This window comes from Talpa europaea, assembly GCF_964194135.1.
Source record: "Talpa europaea genome assembly, chromosome: 5".
Lineage (NCBI taxonomy): Eukaryota > Metazoa > Chordata > Mammalia > Eulipotyphla > Talpidae > Talpa > Talpa europaea.
In genome coordinates, this window is record NC_140071.1 from 62,411,223 (window position 1) to 62,429,958 (window position 18,736).

General features: G+C 33.5%; 1 protein-coding gene across 14 annotated transcripts in view; it reads left to right on the forward strand.

Moving 5' to 3' along the window:
- Positions 1-18,736, forward strand: part of PPIP5K2 (diphosphoinositol pentakisphosphate kinase 2) — a gene marked incomplete at both ends in the record, with an annotated part of 58,212 nt that overhangs the window by 12,890 nt on the left and 26,586 nt on the right. For 9 of the 14 annotated variants that reach the window (XM_084233996.1, XM_084234002.1, XM_084234004.1 and 6 more), the window contains 12 exons: positions 1,130-1,231; positions 2,711-2,797; positions 4,092-4,167; positions 4,254-4,363; positions 5,001-5,086; positions 7,237-7,362; positions 7,507-7,628; positions 8,255-8,437; positions 13,875-14,016; positions 14,577-14,800; positions 16,510-16,637; positions 17,207-17,321. In XM_084233996.1, coding sequence (XP_084090122.1) covers positions 1,130-1,231; positions 2,711-2,797; positions 4,092-4,167; positions 4,254-4,363; positions 5,001-5,086; positions 7,237-7,362; positions 7,507-7,628; positions 8,255-8,437; positions 13,875-14,016; positions 14,577-14,800; positions 16,510-16,637; positions 17,207-17,321 — 1,501 coding nt within the window. Of the gene's footprint in view, positions 1-1,129; positions 1,232-2,710; positions 2,798-4,091; positions 4,168-4,253; positions 4,364-5,000; positions 5,087-7,236; positions 7,363-7,506; positions 7,629-8,254; positions 8,438-13,874; positions 14,017-14,576; positions 14,801-16,509; positions 16,638-17,206; positions 17,373-18,736 lie in introns of all 14 variants that reach the window. The other 5 variants (XM_084234006.1, XM_084233998.1, XM_084234001.1 and 2 more) reach the window with 2 other exon arrangements.

Below are 18,736 nucleotides of genomic sequence, written 5' to 3' on the forward strand. Positions count from 1 at the left end.
CTGGGTACAGTCAGAAGCGCGGGAGGGTGAGAGAATTCACCAGAGCCAGAGCGGGGAGCAGAACAGGCAGAAGGACCGAAGTACACTGCTGAGGGGAGCAGCGGGCGGCAGGAGAGGTCTGCGCGCCATGTGGGACCCTCCTTCGGTGGCGGGGAGCAGCCGGGGATCGAACCGGCGCCGCAGAGGCCACGGGCAGCTTCGCAACCCAGCGCTCAACCGCTGCGCCACCGGGGAGGCCCTATTATTATCAGCTTTTATAATATATTTCAAAAAATTTGTGAACTTATTCTTGAAATTTGTAGCAGTTTACTAAATTTTAGCATAAAAGATAAATTTAAACAAAACAAAAATATAATTACTTACACATGTTGTCATGATTCATTCTTTAGTAACACATGTATGATAGAGGTTTGTTAAAAAAGAACATGTATTTATAAATAGGTATTGAGGTAGCTGGTAAGAAATGGTTAGTGGCCTTACAGATAGTAAGAACGTGAAGACAATCTGGAATTTTAGAATGTATGTTATAAAAAAGAAGTGCCAAATTATATTGATTTATTTGCATCTACTGTGGCTTTTTTTAATAAATTTTTTTAAAGATTTATTTATTTATACAAGCACTGGGGTACAGGCCAGAGGCAGGGGAGGGTGAGAGAATCCACCAGAGACAGAGCAGGGAGCAGAACAGGCAGAAGGACCCAAATACACTGCTGAGGGGAGCAGTGGGCGTGACAGGAGAGGTCTGCCAGGCAATGCGGGAATCTCCCTGGCCAACTGGGAATCGAACCAGCACCACGGAGGTTGCGGACAGCCTCACAGCGCTGCGCTCAACCCGCTGCGCCCAACCCGCTGTGCCACTGGGGAGGCCTGGCTTTTGTTTTTTAAAACAAATAAGTAAATGATTCCAAAATCACAAAATCCCATTAGTGTATTTTAATATAGTAATTTAGAACTGTTGAAATAATTTTTCTTAAGCATAATTGATTCTGAGTCACAATTTTAAGTAATATAGTCACATGATCATTAAATAGTTTGACTTTAACTTCTGTGTTTTTATCATTTGTCATTAAATGCCTAGTTTTGTCTTAAGATGAACTGATTTTTTATTTTTCATTTCTTTTTGTCTCAGCAATATTGTAATGCGAGAGCTTGCTCCACAATTTCATATTCCCTGGTCAATACCCTTAGAAGCTGAAGATATCCCAATTGTACCAACTACATCTGGAACTATGTAAGTTTGAGTATCTTCAGTTAGAAACTTTGAGTTTTCCTTGTCATTCTGTTCATTGCACTAAAGATTACATTTCTTTTTCTTTTTTTGATTGAGGTATAATTGACATCTATGTTGTATTTGTTTCAGTTATATAACATTGATATAATATTTCTGTATTTTGTGAAATGATTTTAATAAGTCTAGTTAACATAGTTAGGAATTTTTTTTGTGTGTGATGAAGATTTTAAGATCTACTCTCTTACCAGCTTTCAAATACGCAGTATATATTATTATTAACTATAGTTACCATGCTGCATATTGCATCCTCATGACTTCATTTTATAATTGGACATTATACCTTTTGATACTTTTTACCCATTTTGTCTACCTTGTACCTCCCACTCCTGGCAACCATCAGTATGTTCTCTGAGTCTATGAACTTGGTAGTTTTGTTTTTTGTTTTGTTTTAAAATTCCATATATAAAGTTCATATGGTTTTTGTCATTTTCTGATTTATTTCACTTAGCCTAATGCCCATAAGTTCTATCCATGTTGTCACAAATTGTAAAATTTCATTCTTTTTATATGTCTGAATAACATACAATTGTACATATGTGCCACATTTTTTGAATCCCTTCATTGACCTATGAACTCTTAGGTTATTTCAATATTTTTGCTATTGTAAAATGCTACAGTGAACATATGAGTCGCATATTTTTTTTAAGTTTGTATTTTCATTTTCTTTGGATAAATCTTTGTATTGTTATGAAGAATGTCCTGAAAAATGCTTGTTAAATTATATTAAACTATAAAAAAGAAGGAAGGGCCAACAGGCATGTTACTTATAGGTTCATATAGTGAATGATCATACAGTTCTGGTGCTCTTAGCATTTAAAAAAATTATATAGTTATATTTTGAAGTAAATTAATTAGATCAAAGCATCTTTATAATAATCTGCTAGAGAAAGTTATTTCCTATTACTTACCTGTTACTTAGGCAAATTTTGTTTTATGCCTCAGTTTGACAAACTAAATTATTTCTCTTAAACTAAGCATTCTTCTTAAGATAGTTGCATCTTCCAGTAAGTTGAGTTTGTAATACTAGTTTTTTCGTAATGGGCAGAATAAGTACTATTGCTATTAAAAAAAAGCTTTATTTTATTTTGATTTAATGAAATCTCAGTCTGTAGTGGCTTATGCTGTATAGGAGATAGTTAATAAAGTTCTGGATTGCTGTCCATTTTACTTTTATCCCAGAGTTAGCATAGTTAGAAATCTATAGAGGTAGCAGATATTACACAACTTAATATCACTCTTTCTCTAGCTTCTAAATGAATTTCTTTTAGGATTTGATTTGTAAATTTAAGACTGGTTGTTGTTAATACTGTTCTTCAAGGAAAGATGTTGAAATGGAAGTTGTCTCTAATAGTTATTAGTATGAATTATAAAATAAAAATTTTTGTTAGAAATTGAGAATCTTTTTTTTTTTAATTTTAGGATGGAACTTAGATGTGTCATTGCTGTCATACGTCATGGAGATCGAACACCAAAACAGAAAATGAAAATGGAAGTGAGGCATCAAAAGTATGTTTTAGGAGGAATAATTTTATAATCAGGAGATAATTTAATATTTCTGATAAATGATAAGCTATTTTGAATACTACATCACACAGAAAAACTATACATCGGGGCCTCCCCTGGTGGCGCAGGAGGTTGAATGCAGCACTGTCAAGCTGTCCCCAGCCTCTGCAGCACAGGTTTGATCCTGGAAGGCTGGCGAGAATCCCAAGGCGTGGCAGACCTCTCCTGTCTCCACCGCTGCTCTCCTCAGCAGTTTATTTCAGTAGATCTGCCTGTTCTGTTCCCTGCTCTGTCTCTGGTGAATCCTCTCACTCTCCCACACATCTGGCCTGTACCCCGCTTGTGGTATACCTGAATAAATAAATCTTTGCGCCTCCCCGGTGGTGCAGCCGTTTGGGCGCCACACTGTGAAGTTGTCCACAGCCTCTGCAGTGCAGGTTCGATTCCCTGCTGGCCAGGGAGAAACCTGCATGGTGCAGCAGACCTCTCCTGCCTCGCCCGTTGCTACCCTCAGCAGTCTTTGGTCCATCTGCCTGTTCTGCTCCCCACTCTGTCTCTGATGAATTCTCTCACCCTCCCGTGCTCCTCTGACCTGTACTCTAGTTCTTATATAAATAAATAAATCTTAAAAAAAAAAACTATATACCGTTTCTTGGGCATTAATATTTACACCACTGGTTGCAAACAAAACCCACTTAAATGATTGTATATATCAGTATCTGAAAATAATTATGGTAATATTGATACTTGATCATCAGTCTGATCTCACTTTCACTTATTGCTATAAAGTTTTTCTATTTAATCTTGGTGTATTATTGTCTTATATTACTTTCTGAGAGTTATTTACTTCTCAGTCTTCTAGAAGAAATTTAATAGAATGAAAGATTTTGTGTTCTTTTTAGTGTTGGATTTGGAGATGATAAAATTTGAAAACGTACGCTATTAAATAAGTGTTGAACAAATAATTTCTTAATGTGTGTGTAGTGATTTCAGGACATATTTCATTTTGTATTATAAATTGTATGTTCCGTTTCCATCATGAGAATACTTGTAAAAAATCATCTAGTAACTTCATTTGACATGATTTGGAAAATTTCCTAATTGTTTTAATGTAAGGAGAAGAGCAATATGGTATAGTGAATATAATATTTTAAATTTATACATCTCCAAGTTCTATTTTGTATTATTTGTTCTATTTCCATTTTTATCATTATAGTTGATTCGTGTAAGCATAGGATAATAATATTAATTACTGCAAATAACTTACAGTTATTTTTGTTCTGTCTTTTTTTATAAGATTTTTTGATCTTTTTGAAAAGTGTGATGGATATAAATCTGGAAAATTGAAACTCAAGAAGCCAAAACAATTACAGGCAAGTGCAATTGATTTCTTGGTGAGTTTTAAATTGCTAATGGCGAGTAGCATAAAGATTCAATTCTTTATTAATTTATTTTCTAGGAGGTGCTAGATATTGCACGACAACTGCTGATGGAACTGGGACAAAATAATGATTCTGAAATTGAAGAAAATAAGTCAAAACTTGAACAGCTCAAAACCGTGTTAGAAATGTGAGTGTCTTTTTAAACCCCTTGACTTAATAGTGCTCTTCTTTTATGTGTGACTTTTTGTGTTAATTTCCTTCATGGTTTGATCTGGAGCTGCAGTGAGAAAATAGATTGTTGTATTAAAGAGTGCTGTCTTACTTTTACTTTTACTTTTAATGAAAAGTTCAAAATTAGATTCTCTGCCCAGTACTTCCTATTTAGAATAAAGTCCACATTGCTAACTTGACCACAGATTCAGTTCTGTTTAAATAAAAATCAGTATTGAATTCTTTTAATGAAGTGAAATTGTTACCACAAGTGTTCTTATTCTAAGCTTTGCATATTTGAATAATTACAATCTTATTTCCTTTATATTTTGCAAAAACATAGACATGTGTTTCAATACCGTTCAATACCTTACTATCTCTTCAAAATGATCAAACTTGTAAAGAATTTTTTTCTATTTTTGTAATATATTTAGATGGCACAGGTTTTCTTCTAGAATATTTTGAAGAATTTGCAAGGTAGTTACAAATTGAAGGAGAGAGACATCAATCTTAAGATCTAGTTTTTCCCTAAGATGGGTTTTAGGTTTTCTTTAGAAGATGACATGGAATACGTAGTGAATGGTATTTTATTTTTTTGCCATTTTATTTTTCAGGTATGGCCATTTTTCTGGAATAAATCGTAAAGTTCAATTAACTTATCTCCCTCATGGATGTCCTAAAACATCCAGTGAAGAGGAAGGTATGCCATTATTAATGGTGTTTATGTTGCAGTTATGTATAGAAACTTATTGCTCATTGTTGATTACCTTTGGATCTTTTTCTGTCTAATATTTTAGGGACTGGCCTGCTGAATAAAGGAAAAATAAAGTGTTTTATCTAACTTTATCCTTTAAGTGAAATATAGGAATAGGCTTTTATCATATTAAAAATTGCTTAGGCATTTTCCTTTTACTTGGGTTGTTTCAGAAAGCTTACTTGTTTATAATTAAACACTACTTAATGTGACCTTTTTCTTTTTTTGGTGGATGGAAAACTCAGAATGTAAGAAAACACCATTTGGAAGACGTTATCAATGTGTTTCTGGGATATATAGTTTCCTCCACCCAATAAACCAGAATGAGCTTTTTATTTCATTTTTATTTTTTTTAAAGATTTATTTATTTATTTATACAAGCACTGGGTAGAGTCAGAAGCGCGGGAGGGTGAGAGAATTCACCAGGATCAGAGCGGGGAGAAGAGCAGGCAGAATGACGAAGTACACTGCTGCCAGCGGGCGGCAGGAGAGGTCTGCGTGCCATGTGGGACCCTCACCGACAGCCAGGATCAAACCTGTGCTGCAGAGGCTGCGGGCAGCTTTGCAACCCAGCGCTCAACTGCTGCGCCACCGGGGAGGCCCCAGAATGAGCTTTTTAAACAAGATTAATTTTCTAAGAGTAGTCAGCACAGAAGTACATAAATTCATTTACCTTTCAGAAGAAAAATGGACAGAGGTGACAGAAACCATTTCATGAGAAATGCAGGTGCCCAATAAAATAATAATGACAATAGTAGCAATAATTACTCTTGCCTATCATACTGGCAAAGTGTCTTCTTATTTTACTCTTTTTTTCAAACAGGTAATTAAAAATGTTAATGAGCATTCAGTGGGATAGATTTTCAGTCTACTGATAGGAGTATAAACTGATACAGCTCTTTAAAAATATAATTTGGTAATATATATCAGAAACTTCAAAAAATGTTCATATGCTTTGACCTTAATTCTGTTTATAAGAGTCTGTAGCAAGGAAGATATCAGAAATCCAGAGAAAGAATGATTTGTAGGGATATTTACAGTGGTATTATTTAGTAAAAATAGAAATAATGATTGGCTTCCGTGCAAGTGCAAGTTTGATTATTATTGGTCTTTGTAGATTTTAAAGTCTGCCATGTTCTCATGCCACTCTGTGACTGGTAACAATACAGATTAATTTCTTCTATCTTAATGTTTATGATCAAAATTTCTATAAATAACTATAATAGAACAATCAATTGTCCCTAAATTAATATTGCCTTTATGGTAAAGTATATACAACTACTGACTAGCCCCAGGGGGAAAGGATGATTTTCTATCACTTTTAATGACTCATCATTAAGTTCATTAGTGCTTATATTGCTTATTTTTAAATTACCTTTGTTTCTGAAATCCAACACAGATTTTAGAATGTGATAAAGGGCAAGTCAAAATTAAGTATAGAAATCCATTCACTTACTTACCTTCCCTTTGTCTGAGAAAATACTTTGGTTTGAGACAGATTTCAAAATTCTGAATTTAAAGATTTGCTTTTGACTGATACTACACAATCTCATCCATTAATTTAAATTATAATAAATATTAGACTCTGTGATCTCATTTATTCCTAACAATTATGAAATCACTGATTCCTTATCATGAAAATGTATCTGTCTTCTTTACTTCAACATTACCTTTTATGTGACAGCACTGCTAGAGGCTCTTCATCAATATAAGATCTGGATCTGTCAGCATCCTGGAGTTCTTAACCTGGCACATGTTACACAAATAATTGAAATACACTCAGCAAGACACTGTGAGAGCAGGGAAGGAGAAGCAATCCATCCTTTTAGAAAAGTGAGAGCAGAGAGGGAGAAGCAATAATTCCTTTCAGAAAAGTGAGAGAGAGCCTTCTCCTAAAGTATTAAAGAGATTTTGAATTTTTTGATGAGTTAAAAAGTTTTAACAGGTAAAACAAGAGATTCCTGACAGAAGCAACAGCTTGCAGAAACAAATTTTTATATGGGTCACATTGTACTTCAGAAGAGAAGTATTTAATCTTGAAACATGTTTGTTTAAAAGAAACAAATTTGATGTTTGTTTATCTATATGTATCTTAGACAGCAGAAGAGAAGAACCGTCCTTACTTTTGGTTCTAAAATGGGGAGGAGAACTAACCCCTGCTGGTAGGGTTCAAGCTGAAGAACTTGGAAGAGCTTTCAGGTGTATGTATCCTGGAGGTCAAGGTAAATTTTGAAGTTTCTTTTATTCGGTTAAATTCATGCTGCATATTTTCATATCTTTGTTTCTTTAGAAAAGTAACTTTAAATATTTATAGAAATACAGTGAGATAAAAATATAGCTTAAGTGATTTGAGGATTTATTTTCAGGAGATTATGCAGGATTTCCTGGTTGTGGTTTACTTAGATTACATAGTACCTACCGTCATGACCTCAAAATATATGCCTCTGATGAGGGACGGGTCCAGATGACTGCAGCTGCTTTTGCAAAGGTATAGTTAAATGTTTCTTAGAATTTCTAGAATTTCTATCTATTAGTGCATTTGAACGATTTTTACTAAGGCAGTTTAAAAAATTACAAATTTTAAACTTCCAAATAAAGTCCTGAAATGACAATGATAAGCTGTATTATTATAAAGTTTATTATAAGTAATTAGCTTATACTTTATGAAATTCAGCATATAACAAAATTATTCTTATGATATTTTTTATTTTACATACTAATTTTATTTTATTTTATTTTTTTTTATAAATTTTATTGTTATATTCCCCATACAATTGCAGCCCCCCATTCTGACCCCAATCCCTCCCCTCCCGCCCCCGCCCCCCTAAAAGTGTCTCTGGTTCATAGTTTTTTGTTGATTTTGATTTTCACTTTCTTATAGTTATTCATTTTCCTGGTCCCTTATTTAAGTTTTCTAGATTCCTGCTATGAGTGAGACCATCCGGTATTTTTCTTTTTCTTTTTGGCTTATTTCGCTGAGCATGATCCCTTCCAGCGCCATCCATGTTGCAGCAAATTGCATGTGTTTATCTTTTTTGAATGCTGAGTAATATTCCATGGTATATATTTACATACTAATTTTAAATCTATGTTGGTTTTATTTAATATATTTAGGGGCTGTTAGCTCTAGAAGGAGAGCTTACTCCCATTCTTGTTCAGATGGTTAAGAGTGCAAATATGAACGGCCTTTTGGACAGTGATAGTGACTCTTTAAGCAGTTGTCAGCAACGCGTAAAAGCAAGACTTCATGAAATACTTCAGAAAGACAGAGACTTTACTGCTGAGGATTATGAAAAGGTGGGTCCTAGTAGTCTTTTACATTGTGAAATGTTGCGCTAAATATGTGTATAAAGCATAAATTAAGAGCTTATTGTGTTATAAAGCAAATAGTTACATAATCACTGTCCAGACAGATGTAGAATATTGGAAAAACTCTAGCCCCTATGTGCCCCTTTCCAATTGCAAACCTTTCCCTGTTGCCTAGAAATAACTACTATCCTGACTTTTTATAATCTTATCATGTCCAGGATATTTAACTTGGCTCAGTATGCATTTCTAAGTACTGTAGTCTCAGTTTTGACTAATTTCTCACCATTTATGAAATTCATCCAAGTTTTTGAGAATTTCTATAGTAAATAAATAATCACTTTTTGTGTGGTATTTTATGTTAGGGACTGGCAAATTTTTTTGTAAATGACCAGATGGTAAGTATTTTAAGCTTGGTAGTTTACATATGGTCTCTGCTGCCTTTTTTTTAAACTATGTTTAAAAATATAAAAACCATCCTTAGCTCATGGACTATGCCACAGGTCACATTTGGTCTGCAAACTGTAGTTGTTAACCCATGGTCTTTTTTATGAATATACTTTAATTAATATATGCTCTCTAGTTGTAACAATTATATTCTATTAGATTAATAAATACTGCTGTGAATACTTGTCTGACTTGTACTGCATATAAGCATACATTTCTCTTCCATATACTCAAGGAGTAGAATTGTAGTGACATCCAGTATACATCTGTTTCAATTTCAATAGAGAATTTCAGGCTGTTTTCCATTTCCAAAGTCATGGAAATACCCGAGAATTATCATTGTCTTACATAGTATCCATTCTTGGTATTCTCAGACTGTTCAATTTTGTCCTTTCTGAAAGTAGATGTAGTATCTCATTATAGTCTTAATATTTGTTGTCAATTTAGCCAGAATGCTATCATGTGGCTTTCTCTTTAAGTGCTTGGTCCTTTTTTTCTGAGTTGTATGTGTTTTTCTTTCTTTTTTTTTTTTTATTATTTAAATTTTATTTTTATATTCCCCTTACAATTACAACCCCCTTATTTTGACCCCAAGCCCTCCTTTCCCCGCTCCCCACTCCCCATAGAGTGTCTCTGGTTCATAGTTGTTTGTTGATATTTTCTTTCTTATAGTTATTCTTTTTCCTGGTCCCTTATTTAAGTTTTCTAGATTCCTGCTATGAGTGAGACCATCCGGTATTTTTCTTTTTCTTTCTGGCTTATTTCGCTGAGCATGATCCCTTCCAGCTCTTTCCATGTTACTGCAAATTGCATGTGTTTATCTTTTTTTTCTTATTGAGTGTTTTTGTTTTATGTGTTCTAAATACTACTACATACTCTGAGCCTTATGGATATTTCTGGATAAGCAGAAATTCTTATTTTTCATGAATTCCAAGGTATATTTGTTCATTTTTTCCCTTTATGATTACATTTTAATATATTGTTTATAATATCCTTTTCTAACCAGAGATCATAAGCTATTCTTATGTGACCTTTCTTGACCTTCACATTTAATGCAATCCAACTGAAACTGACTCTTGTGTGTTACAAGAGTGTCAAAGTTGATGTTTTTCCTCCAAATATATGTACATCTTTGTTTCTTAGCACAAGAAGTGTCTTTTCCCCACTATTTGTACTATGGTCTTTTATCATATGTGTCTGCTGTTTCTTTTATTGATCCTTGTACCATTGAAATAGTTCCCCAAATCCCACATGATTCTCTTATGCAAGCTTTTCTCCACTCTCCTTGCATTTGCAAATAATTTTTAAAATAAACTGGACAAAAATTCAATTGGGATATTGATTAAGTTTGCATTAAATCCTTAGTTTGTGAAAATTTGCATCATTTAAAGTAATTTTATGTAATTGTAAATGGCACCTCTAAAAATTTTGTTCTCTAATTTTTGCTGCTGTGTAGAAATATAATTTATTTGTTAATATTGACTTTATATGAATGAGCCTTATTGAACTCACTTATTAATTTAATAATTTATCTGTAGGGTTTTTTTTTTTTTAATTTAGAAGAATACCCAGTGTTTTATGCCTGTTCTAACCTATCAATAACCAGTTTTATCAGTGAACCTGCCATAAGGTTCTTTTCATGATTGCAAGATGCCCTTTAATAACCATCAGGAAACTTTGAAATAATAAAGGCTTATTGTATACAAGACCAGGAAATTACACAGCACACCTGGGTTCACTTAATGTGGTCAAGGTTGAAGTGGAGACTAGGGGAAAAGAGTGTGTATGTAAGCCAGCACATGGGCTTGGAGTCCTGCTTTTATTTGGCCCACAGAGGGAGCCCAGTGGTTTTCAGGTACTCTTTCACTCTTTATTAGTGAATTTAAAACCTAAAAGCAAGAATTTGAAGTGTGGGAAGAGAGAATAAAAGGAGAGGGAGCTCTCAAGTCTCCTCCAAATGCGCCAGTCATCCAAATCAACCAGGTTCTGTAAAACAAAGGAGTATAAGTGGAGGAAGCCATCCTGGCTCTTTATCTATTAATAGTTAGTGACTGGCAGTGTGTTTTTTCCAGGTAGCCCTCTTTGAAGTTGATGCCTCAGCATCAAAGCTTATGTTAGGTACTTGGAATACAAAACAAAAAACCTGTCCTTAGGGTTTATACTTCACATAGGTCTTTTTCCTCCCTTTCTAATCCTTATATTTTTTATTCTTTTTCTTGTCTTGTTTAGCTAGCACCTTCAAAATATTAAAGTGTCTTTTTTTTTCTCATTCACATTCTTAAAAAGAAAGATTTCAATATTTGTCCATTAAGTGAATTTTTCGTAGATTTTTTTTATAGCTACCCTCTCAAAATAAAGGAATTCCATTTCTCTTTTGCTAGGTGTTTTTATCATGCAAAGTTATTGAAATTTATCATATTTTCATTTCCTCCATTACAACTTATTATTTTGGAGGATGTGAAATTAACTCGGTTCCTAGAATAAACTCAATTTTTAAAGAACATGTCACTGGTTTGAATTTCCTAGTATTTTTGATTAGGAGTTTTGCATGCCACTTCTGTTTAATATATTTATAAATGAGATTGACTTTTACTTTTTTATTCTTGTTTAGGTTTTTTCAGCTGATAATATCAGCATTGCAATTGTCTTATAAAATTTTTACGGTGCCCTATTTTGGTGGAATAGTTTGTACAATTATGTTTTATTAAATGTTTGGTAAAGTTAAGTGTTTGGTTAAGAAATCCTATGGTAGGGCCTCCCTGGTGGCGCAGCAGTTGAGCGCTGGGTTGCGAAGCTGCCCACAGCCTCTGCAGTGCTAGTTCGATCCCCGGCTGCTCCCCGGCCACCGGAGGAGGGTCCCACATGGTGCGCAGACCTCTCCTGCCGCCCGCTGCTCCCCTCAGCAGTGTACTTCGGTCCTTCTGCCTGCTCTGCTCCCCGCTCTGGCTCTGGTGAATTCTCTCACCCTCCCGCGCTTCTGACTGTACCCAGTGCTTGTATGTATGTATGTATAAATCAATAAACCAATCAATCAATAAATAAATCTTTTAAAAAAAAAAAGAAATCCTATGGTAGATGCTAGGGGCATTTTCTTTGCAGGGAAGCTTGTAATTATGGGTTTCAGAGAAATTTAATAGTTTTCAGTTATCAAGTCTTTTGTCAGTAAATTTATGTTCTTTTAGATGTTTGTTTATAATATCCTCTTTAAGTTCTTTGTAATGTCTGCAGGATCTATGGAGATTTTTCATGTTTGTATCATCTTACTGTCTTTTTTTACCTCTTGATCTGTTTCACCATGGTTGATCAGGTTTATTATTTGTTAATAAACTATCTTTCAGAATTACCGGTTCTGTGAATTATGAACTTGTTTTGCATTTGATTAATTTTTTAATGGTTAATATTTTATTCCTTCTACTTTTGTAGTTTATTTTGCTCTTTTTCTAGTTCTTGAACACTAATATCATTAGTGTTAGATAAATGCTCACCTCACCCAAAATTAAATAGATGTTGAATCTTTTCTAAAATATGCACTATAAACTAAAAATTTCCCTTTATGTAGTAGTTTGACTATATATTTTGATATTTATGCAAGTTAGTAAATTCTCTCGTTTCTTTTGTGATTTCTTCTTGATCATAGGTTATTTGGAAGTATATTTTTAAAATTTCTAAACCTACTTATTTTTCTTTATTATTATATATATTTTTAAAATATTTATTTATTTATACAAGCACTGGGTACAGTCAGAAGTGCGGGAGGATAGAGAATTCACCAGAGCCAGAGCGGGGAACAGAACAGGCAGACCGACCAAATACACTGCTGAGGGGAGCATCGGGTGAGACAGGAGACGTCTGTTGCGCCGTGTGGGACCCTCGCCAGCAGCTGGGGATCAAACCCGTGGTGCAGAGGCTTCGGGCAGCCTCACAGTCCAGCGCTCAACCGCTGCGCCACCAGCGGAGGCCCTTTTCTTTATTATTTTTATTGAATTTATTTTCTTACATTGTTGTTCATTTTTCTACAGTAATTGAGTCTCCCCTCAGGTGTAGTTCCCATAGTTCTCCCATCACCAGAGCACCCGTGATCAATCACCATAGTCCTAAGATGGCTGGCGGACCTTGTGCCTATTTTATTTAAAACTGTACCTTTCTTTTTTTTTAACTGACATTTTAGTAAAAACAAAGATTCTTCCTGATTTTTTGGCCTGTTTTCTCTTCTTTACGGTTGTGTGTTAAAATTTCCCACTGTGTTTCAGCGGTTTTTTTTTTGCCCCCAAGTTTACTTTGCGATTAATATAGCCACCACAGTTGTTTTTTTATTTTCTTTTTATCGGTTTTACATAGTATATCTTTTTTATCTTTTACTTTCAATCTTTCTGAAACTATATACTTTTAGGTATATCTCTAATTCTGAACTTCACTTTGTCCCCTTAACCTAACAAGACTCTTAAAGAGCTACTGAACTTTTCTGCTATCTACAATATTCAGGATCAACTGATGTCTTCAGTGGAAAAACTGTCTTCAATGACAGATTCACTCTGAATGACTGGCCTATAAGTTTTCTTTCCATCATTTCATACTATCTTATTACCTATCAGATACCTTAAAGCAGAGGTATAATTCTTTGATAGAATTGTTACTTACCTTATAGGTTAGATTGAGTCATACTACCTAACTTCAGCATATGATAATAAATAGTATGGTGGTTAAGAGCACCAGCACTTAGGTAGACTACCAGCTGCTTTGTCCCACTCCTTCATTCACTATTGACTTCATCTTGGGAAAGTTGCTTAACCTCTATTAAGTACCTCATCTGGGAAAAAATGACGACAATAATAGGATTGTCATATAAATATATGTCAAGTGTTTAGAACCATACACACATTGAGTCAGCAAATTGTCACATCTCATATACAATTTTGTATATTGTTCTCTTGGACAATTGAACATAACCTCATTATAAAATATGTACTTTACTTGTTTGTAGCTTACTCCCTCTGGAAGCATTTCTCTTATCAAATCAATGCATTTAATTAAAAATCCCGTGAAGACCTGTGACAAAGTTTATTCTTTGATACAAAGTTTGACTTCTCAAATCAGACATCGAATGGAAGATCCCAAATCATCAGGTAGATATTATGTTTTTCTTCGAGTATAAAACAAATAAGAATTTCTAATTACTATAAATGTTTTAAAATAAAATACACTGATCTTAAGACATTAAACTTCTCATACTGTATAATGTGATGGTATGCGTTAATATGTATCCAACAAATGAACAATAGCTAAGTTATAGCATTTTATCCATGGTAGCAAGAAAAAAGATAAGAAAGCATTTAGTTATATAGTAATGCCATATAGTTAAGCAGGAAATAACTGCATTAATAAGAAGGAGTAGACAAGATGATCTGGACTCAAAATAAAGAATAGAAATGTATCTACTTAAAAGATTTATTATAAATTATTGTTCTTTTTCTTATATTATTGAAGTATATAACATAGGGAAATCTAATTCCTCACCTATGTAGTTGTCACTTTAGTCAAGTCTACAAAATATGCCTATAGTAACATTTCCTAGCTTAAGAATTTCAACTTTCATATTTTAAAGAAGTTTCTAACTATCAATTTTAATATATATTCTTAATCTCACTTTTTAGTTTAATGTACTAATGATGTTATATTGTTTTAGATATCCAACTTTATCACAGTGAGACATTAGAACTTATGCTACGCAGATGGTCCAAGCTGGAGAAAGACTTTAAAACCAAAAATGGAAGATATGACATAAGTAAAATCCCTGATATATATGACTGTATAAAATATGATGTCCAGCATAATGGTTCCCTGAAATTAGAAAATACAATGGAATTATATAGACTTTCAAAGGCATTAGCAGATATTGTTATCCCTCAGGTAATTAATTCCTAGGAATTAATTTTTTTATACTAAATACTTTTAAAATGTATACCAATGGGTGAAAAAAAGATAATTGGTTTTCGTGTCCCTGTAAAACCCATAACTTTGTGAGCTTACATATTTAAGCTTTTCATTTGTTGTATTAAATTACTAAATATATTTATCATCTTATGGATATATTTAATAGATATTAAATCATAAGACCATCATTTGATTTTCTAATGCTTTGATTTTAGGACTTCAAAATTTAAAAGTTGACTCTCCTAAAGAAAAATAGTAAATTAACAAACAAGATAACTGAAAACAGGATAGAATAAATCAATTTAAATATTTATTGGGTACTTACTATGCATCTACTACCTCTGCTATAGAAATGTGTGGGGAGAGACAAACAGGGGATATTACTTTTAGTTATTTTAATAGCTAATTTTAATTTTGATAGGTATTTGTGCTATGATAGAATCAACTTTTTACTTTTTAACCAATCAGAACCCTTGATTTAAAAATGATGTTTTAAAATAATCATGGGTTCAGTGCAGTAAATAAAAACATCTAGATACTGAATTTGTTGGTAAAATTCTTTTAAAGGCACACATTTATTGAACTTGGAAGATAATTTATTTTTTTTTATAATATCACTTGCTGTATAAGTCCAGTGACACTGTCATTATGTATCACCACATAAGTTTTTAAATATCATCATCTGATGTTTTAATAAATTCTTTTATGGCAGAAAGATTTATAATTATGTATGAGAACAAGGATATCTCACAATTATTGGTCTTAGTTGATAATAACAGATGAATAAAATATGTCATTGTATTGTAGGAAAGATTTATTACAAAGGAATATATCTTTGTTGTGAATCAGAAAATGTAACAATAGCAAAAAAGTCACTTGGACATTACCAACTAGAGAAAAGCATTGCAATGTTATGGAAAATCTTTGAAGACCATTTCCCTTAGTTGTGCAGATATGATTTTTCTCATAAATGCATATATGTAACAAATGTATTCTTTGCAAAAAACAGAATCAGGAACATTATACTACTCTACAACCTGATTTTTTTTTCATTTCACTTAGCATCAATAGCTTTACATATATGTAAACCTATTATATGTGTGTATGTGTATATATATATATTTATTATTATTTCTAATGCTGAATGGTGTGATATAATACTAATTTATTTAACCGATTTCTTATATTTGGAGACCTTTATTGTTAAAAATTTCTTTCATTTTTCTACACATATGTCTTTACATGCACTCAAGATAATATTTGTAGCTCCAGGAAACTTACCAGTTTTATTGGAGATGAACAATGTATGAGAATCCCTGTTTACTCATACCTTGTTTATGACTAAAAATAAATTACCCCTAATGATTTTCAATTCCAACATTTTCCAGTCTTTCTTTTAGGGTCGTATTGAGTTAAACTATTCATAAGAATTATATTCATCCACTCATCCTCTCCTCTACAAAGTTACTTGCTTTTTTCATTTCTACCATAAAACTCCTTTCAGTTATGCTTAAGAGTTTGGGGAATAGTATACCTGAAGTAGCAGTAATATAAACTAGGAATGTATAATCTTGAAAAAAGGTCTAATAAAAGTATTTGTTTCTCACAAGAATAATTCAATTCTGTACTTGCTAGAACTCTTTTTCTTTATACCTTTTTTCTAATGTCATCTATTTTCTGTTCAGGAGTATGGTATAACTAAAGCTGAAAAACTGGAGATTGCCAAAGGCTACTGCACTCCTCTAGTCAGAAAAATTCGTTCAGACCTTCAGAGGACACAAGATGATGACACCGTAAATAAACTTCATCCTGTGTAAGACATTGTACTGGGATTTGTATTACTGTGCATCCATTTTTCACGTGTCAAATGTAAATTACTTTTTAATGTTCCTATGAAGAAATCAGGAGTGTGTCCCTTGCTGTCGAACTAAGGATTACATAGATATCCCTAATAGTTAGCTTCCAACCAACGTTCTTTTTTGGCTCCAAATTTTGTGGGAAATTGAGCAGAACAGTAAAAGGGGTTATTTATTGTCATTACAGGAGATTATCAGTGTGAACCCCATTCAGTAATACAAATGTCTGTGAGCTTCTTTAGGATTATGACTTTTTCCATTGCTTTTAGAGGAGCTAAAATGACCTATTTACAGTAACTACTAAAAATGACTCATCTTTGACTAATTCAGACTCCTCGTTATTTCTTATTAACTTATGTTAGAGCAAGATATACTAAGACAATTACTCACTTGTGATTGGAAGAGTTACGTATTAACTTTGGTCTTTTACTTCTAGTAAGATTGAATGCTATTTAATAAAATAATTTCAGTACTTACTAAAGTTAGGCTATATGGTTGTTTTGACACTGTTTGCTTCTAACTTTAGGTATTCCAGAGGTGTTTTGTCTCCTGAACGCCATGTCCGTACCAGATTATATTTCACTAGTGAAAGTCATGTACATTCTTTATTATCTATTCTTCGCTATGGTGCCTTATGCAATGTAAGTAGAATAAGCTATTCCAATCTACTGAAAAAATGTTTCCTTGAATTTGTAATCAAATTGCTAACAATGCAGTTTTTATTGGGCAATTTTAGTAATTCTTTATTTACACTCTTTTGTCAGGGGTCTACTTCATACCAAGCATTTTGCTAGAAGTTAGGGATAAAGATATATTCTCTTTCCTTCGAACAAGATCCATTTAATCAAATAATAACACAAAATATTGTTGATGATGGTATATAGACTGGTGACAGTGGGACAGAGAAACTCATGAATTAAGTTATTTAGTGGTTAGAATGGATAGGACTTGGTGTTTGGTTGGACATTGTGCCTCTAATCTACTGCTATATAATGAATCATATCAAAACTTAATGACTTAAAATATTCAGTTTTTGTATTTCTCATAGTTTAGAGACTTGACCGGTTATTTAAACAGTTTCATTTCGGTATCTCATGGGGTTGTAGTCAGACTTGGCTGGGATTCAAATCATTTCAAAGTTTTCCTTTCATTTCTGATGTTGTCTGAAAGTTGGGACATAAGCTCTGGTTACTTGTTAGAATAACTATATCTGACCTCTTTATGAGGCCTGCTTCTTCAAAATATGGCAGCTGAGTACCCAGAGTGAGTTTCTTGAGGAAACAAAGTACAAGTACAAGGCATTTTTATTTTTTATTTATTGTGAAAGATTTATTTATTTATGCATGTAAGAACTGGGATACAGGCCAGAGGTGCAGGGGTGTAGGAGGATTCACCAGAGACAGAGCAGGGAAGAGAACGGGCAGATTGACTGAAATACACTGCTAAGGAGAGCAGCGAATAAGACAGGAGAGGTCCGCAGTGCCATGTGGGTTAGCTCACTAGCCAGAGATTGAATTCTTGCTCCAGTGGCTGTGGATGGCTTCATAGTGGTGAGACTTTACCCCTTGCACCTCCATGGAGGCCTAAGTACAAGACATTTTAATGACTTAACTTCTGAAGTCACAGTATGTCACTTTTCCTGAACTTTATTGGTTGAAGCAGTCACAGAAATCCATCCACATTCAAAGGGGAAGGGAAATAAGTCCACTTTACTGGATGATTGGCATGCCACTATCACATTGTAAGATGTGTACTTGGAATTGGATGTATTATGGCAGTTATCTTTGGAAAATAGACTCTATCACAATATGCCCCTTGACCACATAATCCATGTACTTCCCACATGCAAAATCCACTTAACCTCTTCTCGAGTATTCCCCCCAATTCATCCTATTATAACATAAATAAGAACACATCTAGATCAGGTTCAGATATGAATGGGGCCCCTTGGATGTAACACCTGAGTGCTCAAGAGAATTCAGTCTTAGTTCATATACCTGTGAAATGAAGAGACTAATTATCTGTCGTTCAAGTACGCAAAATACAATGATGGAAT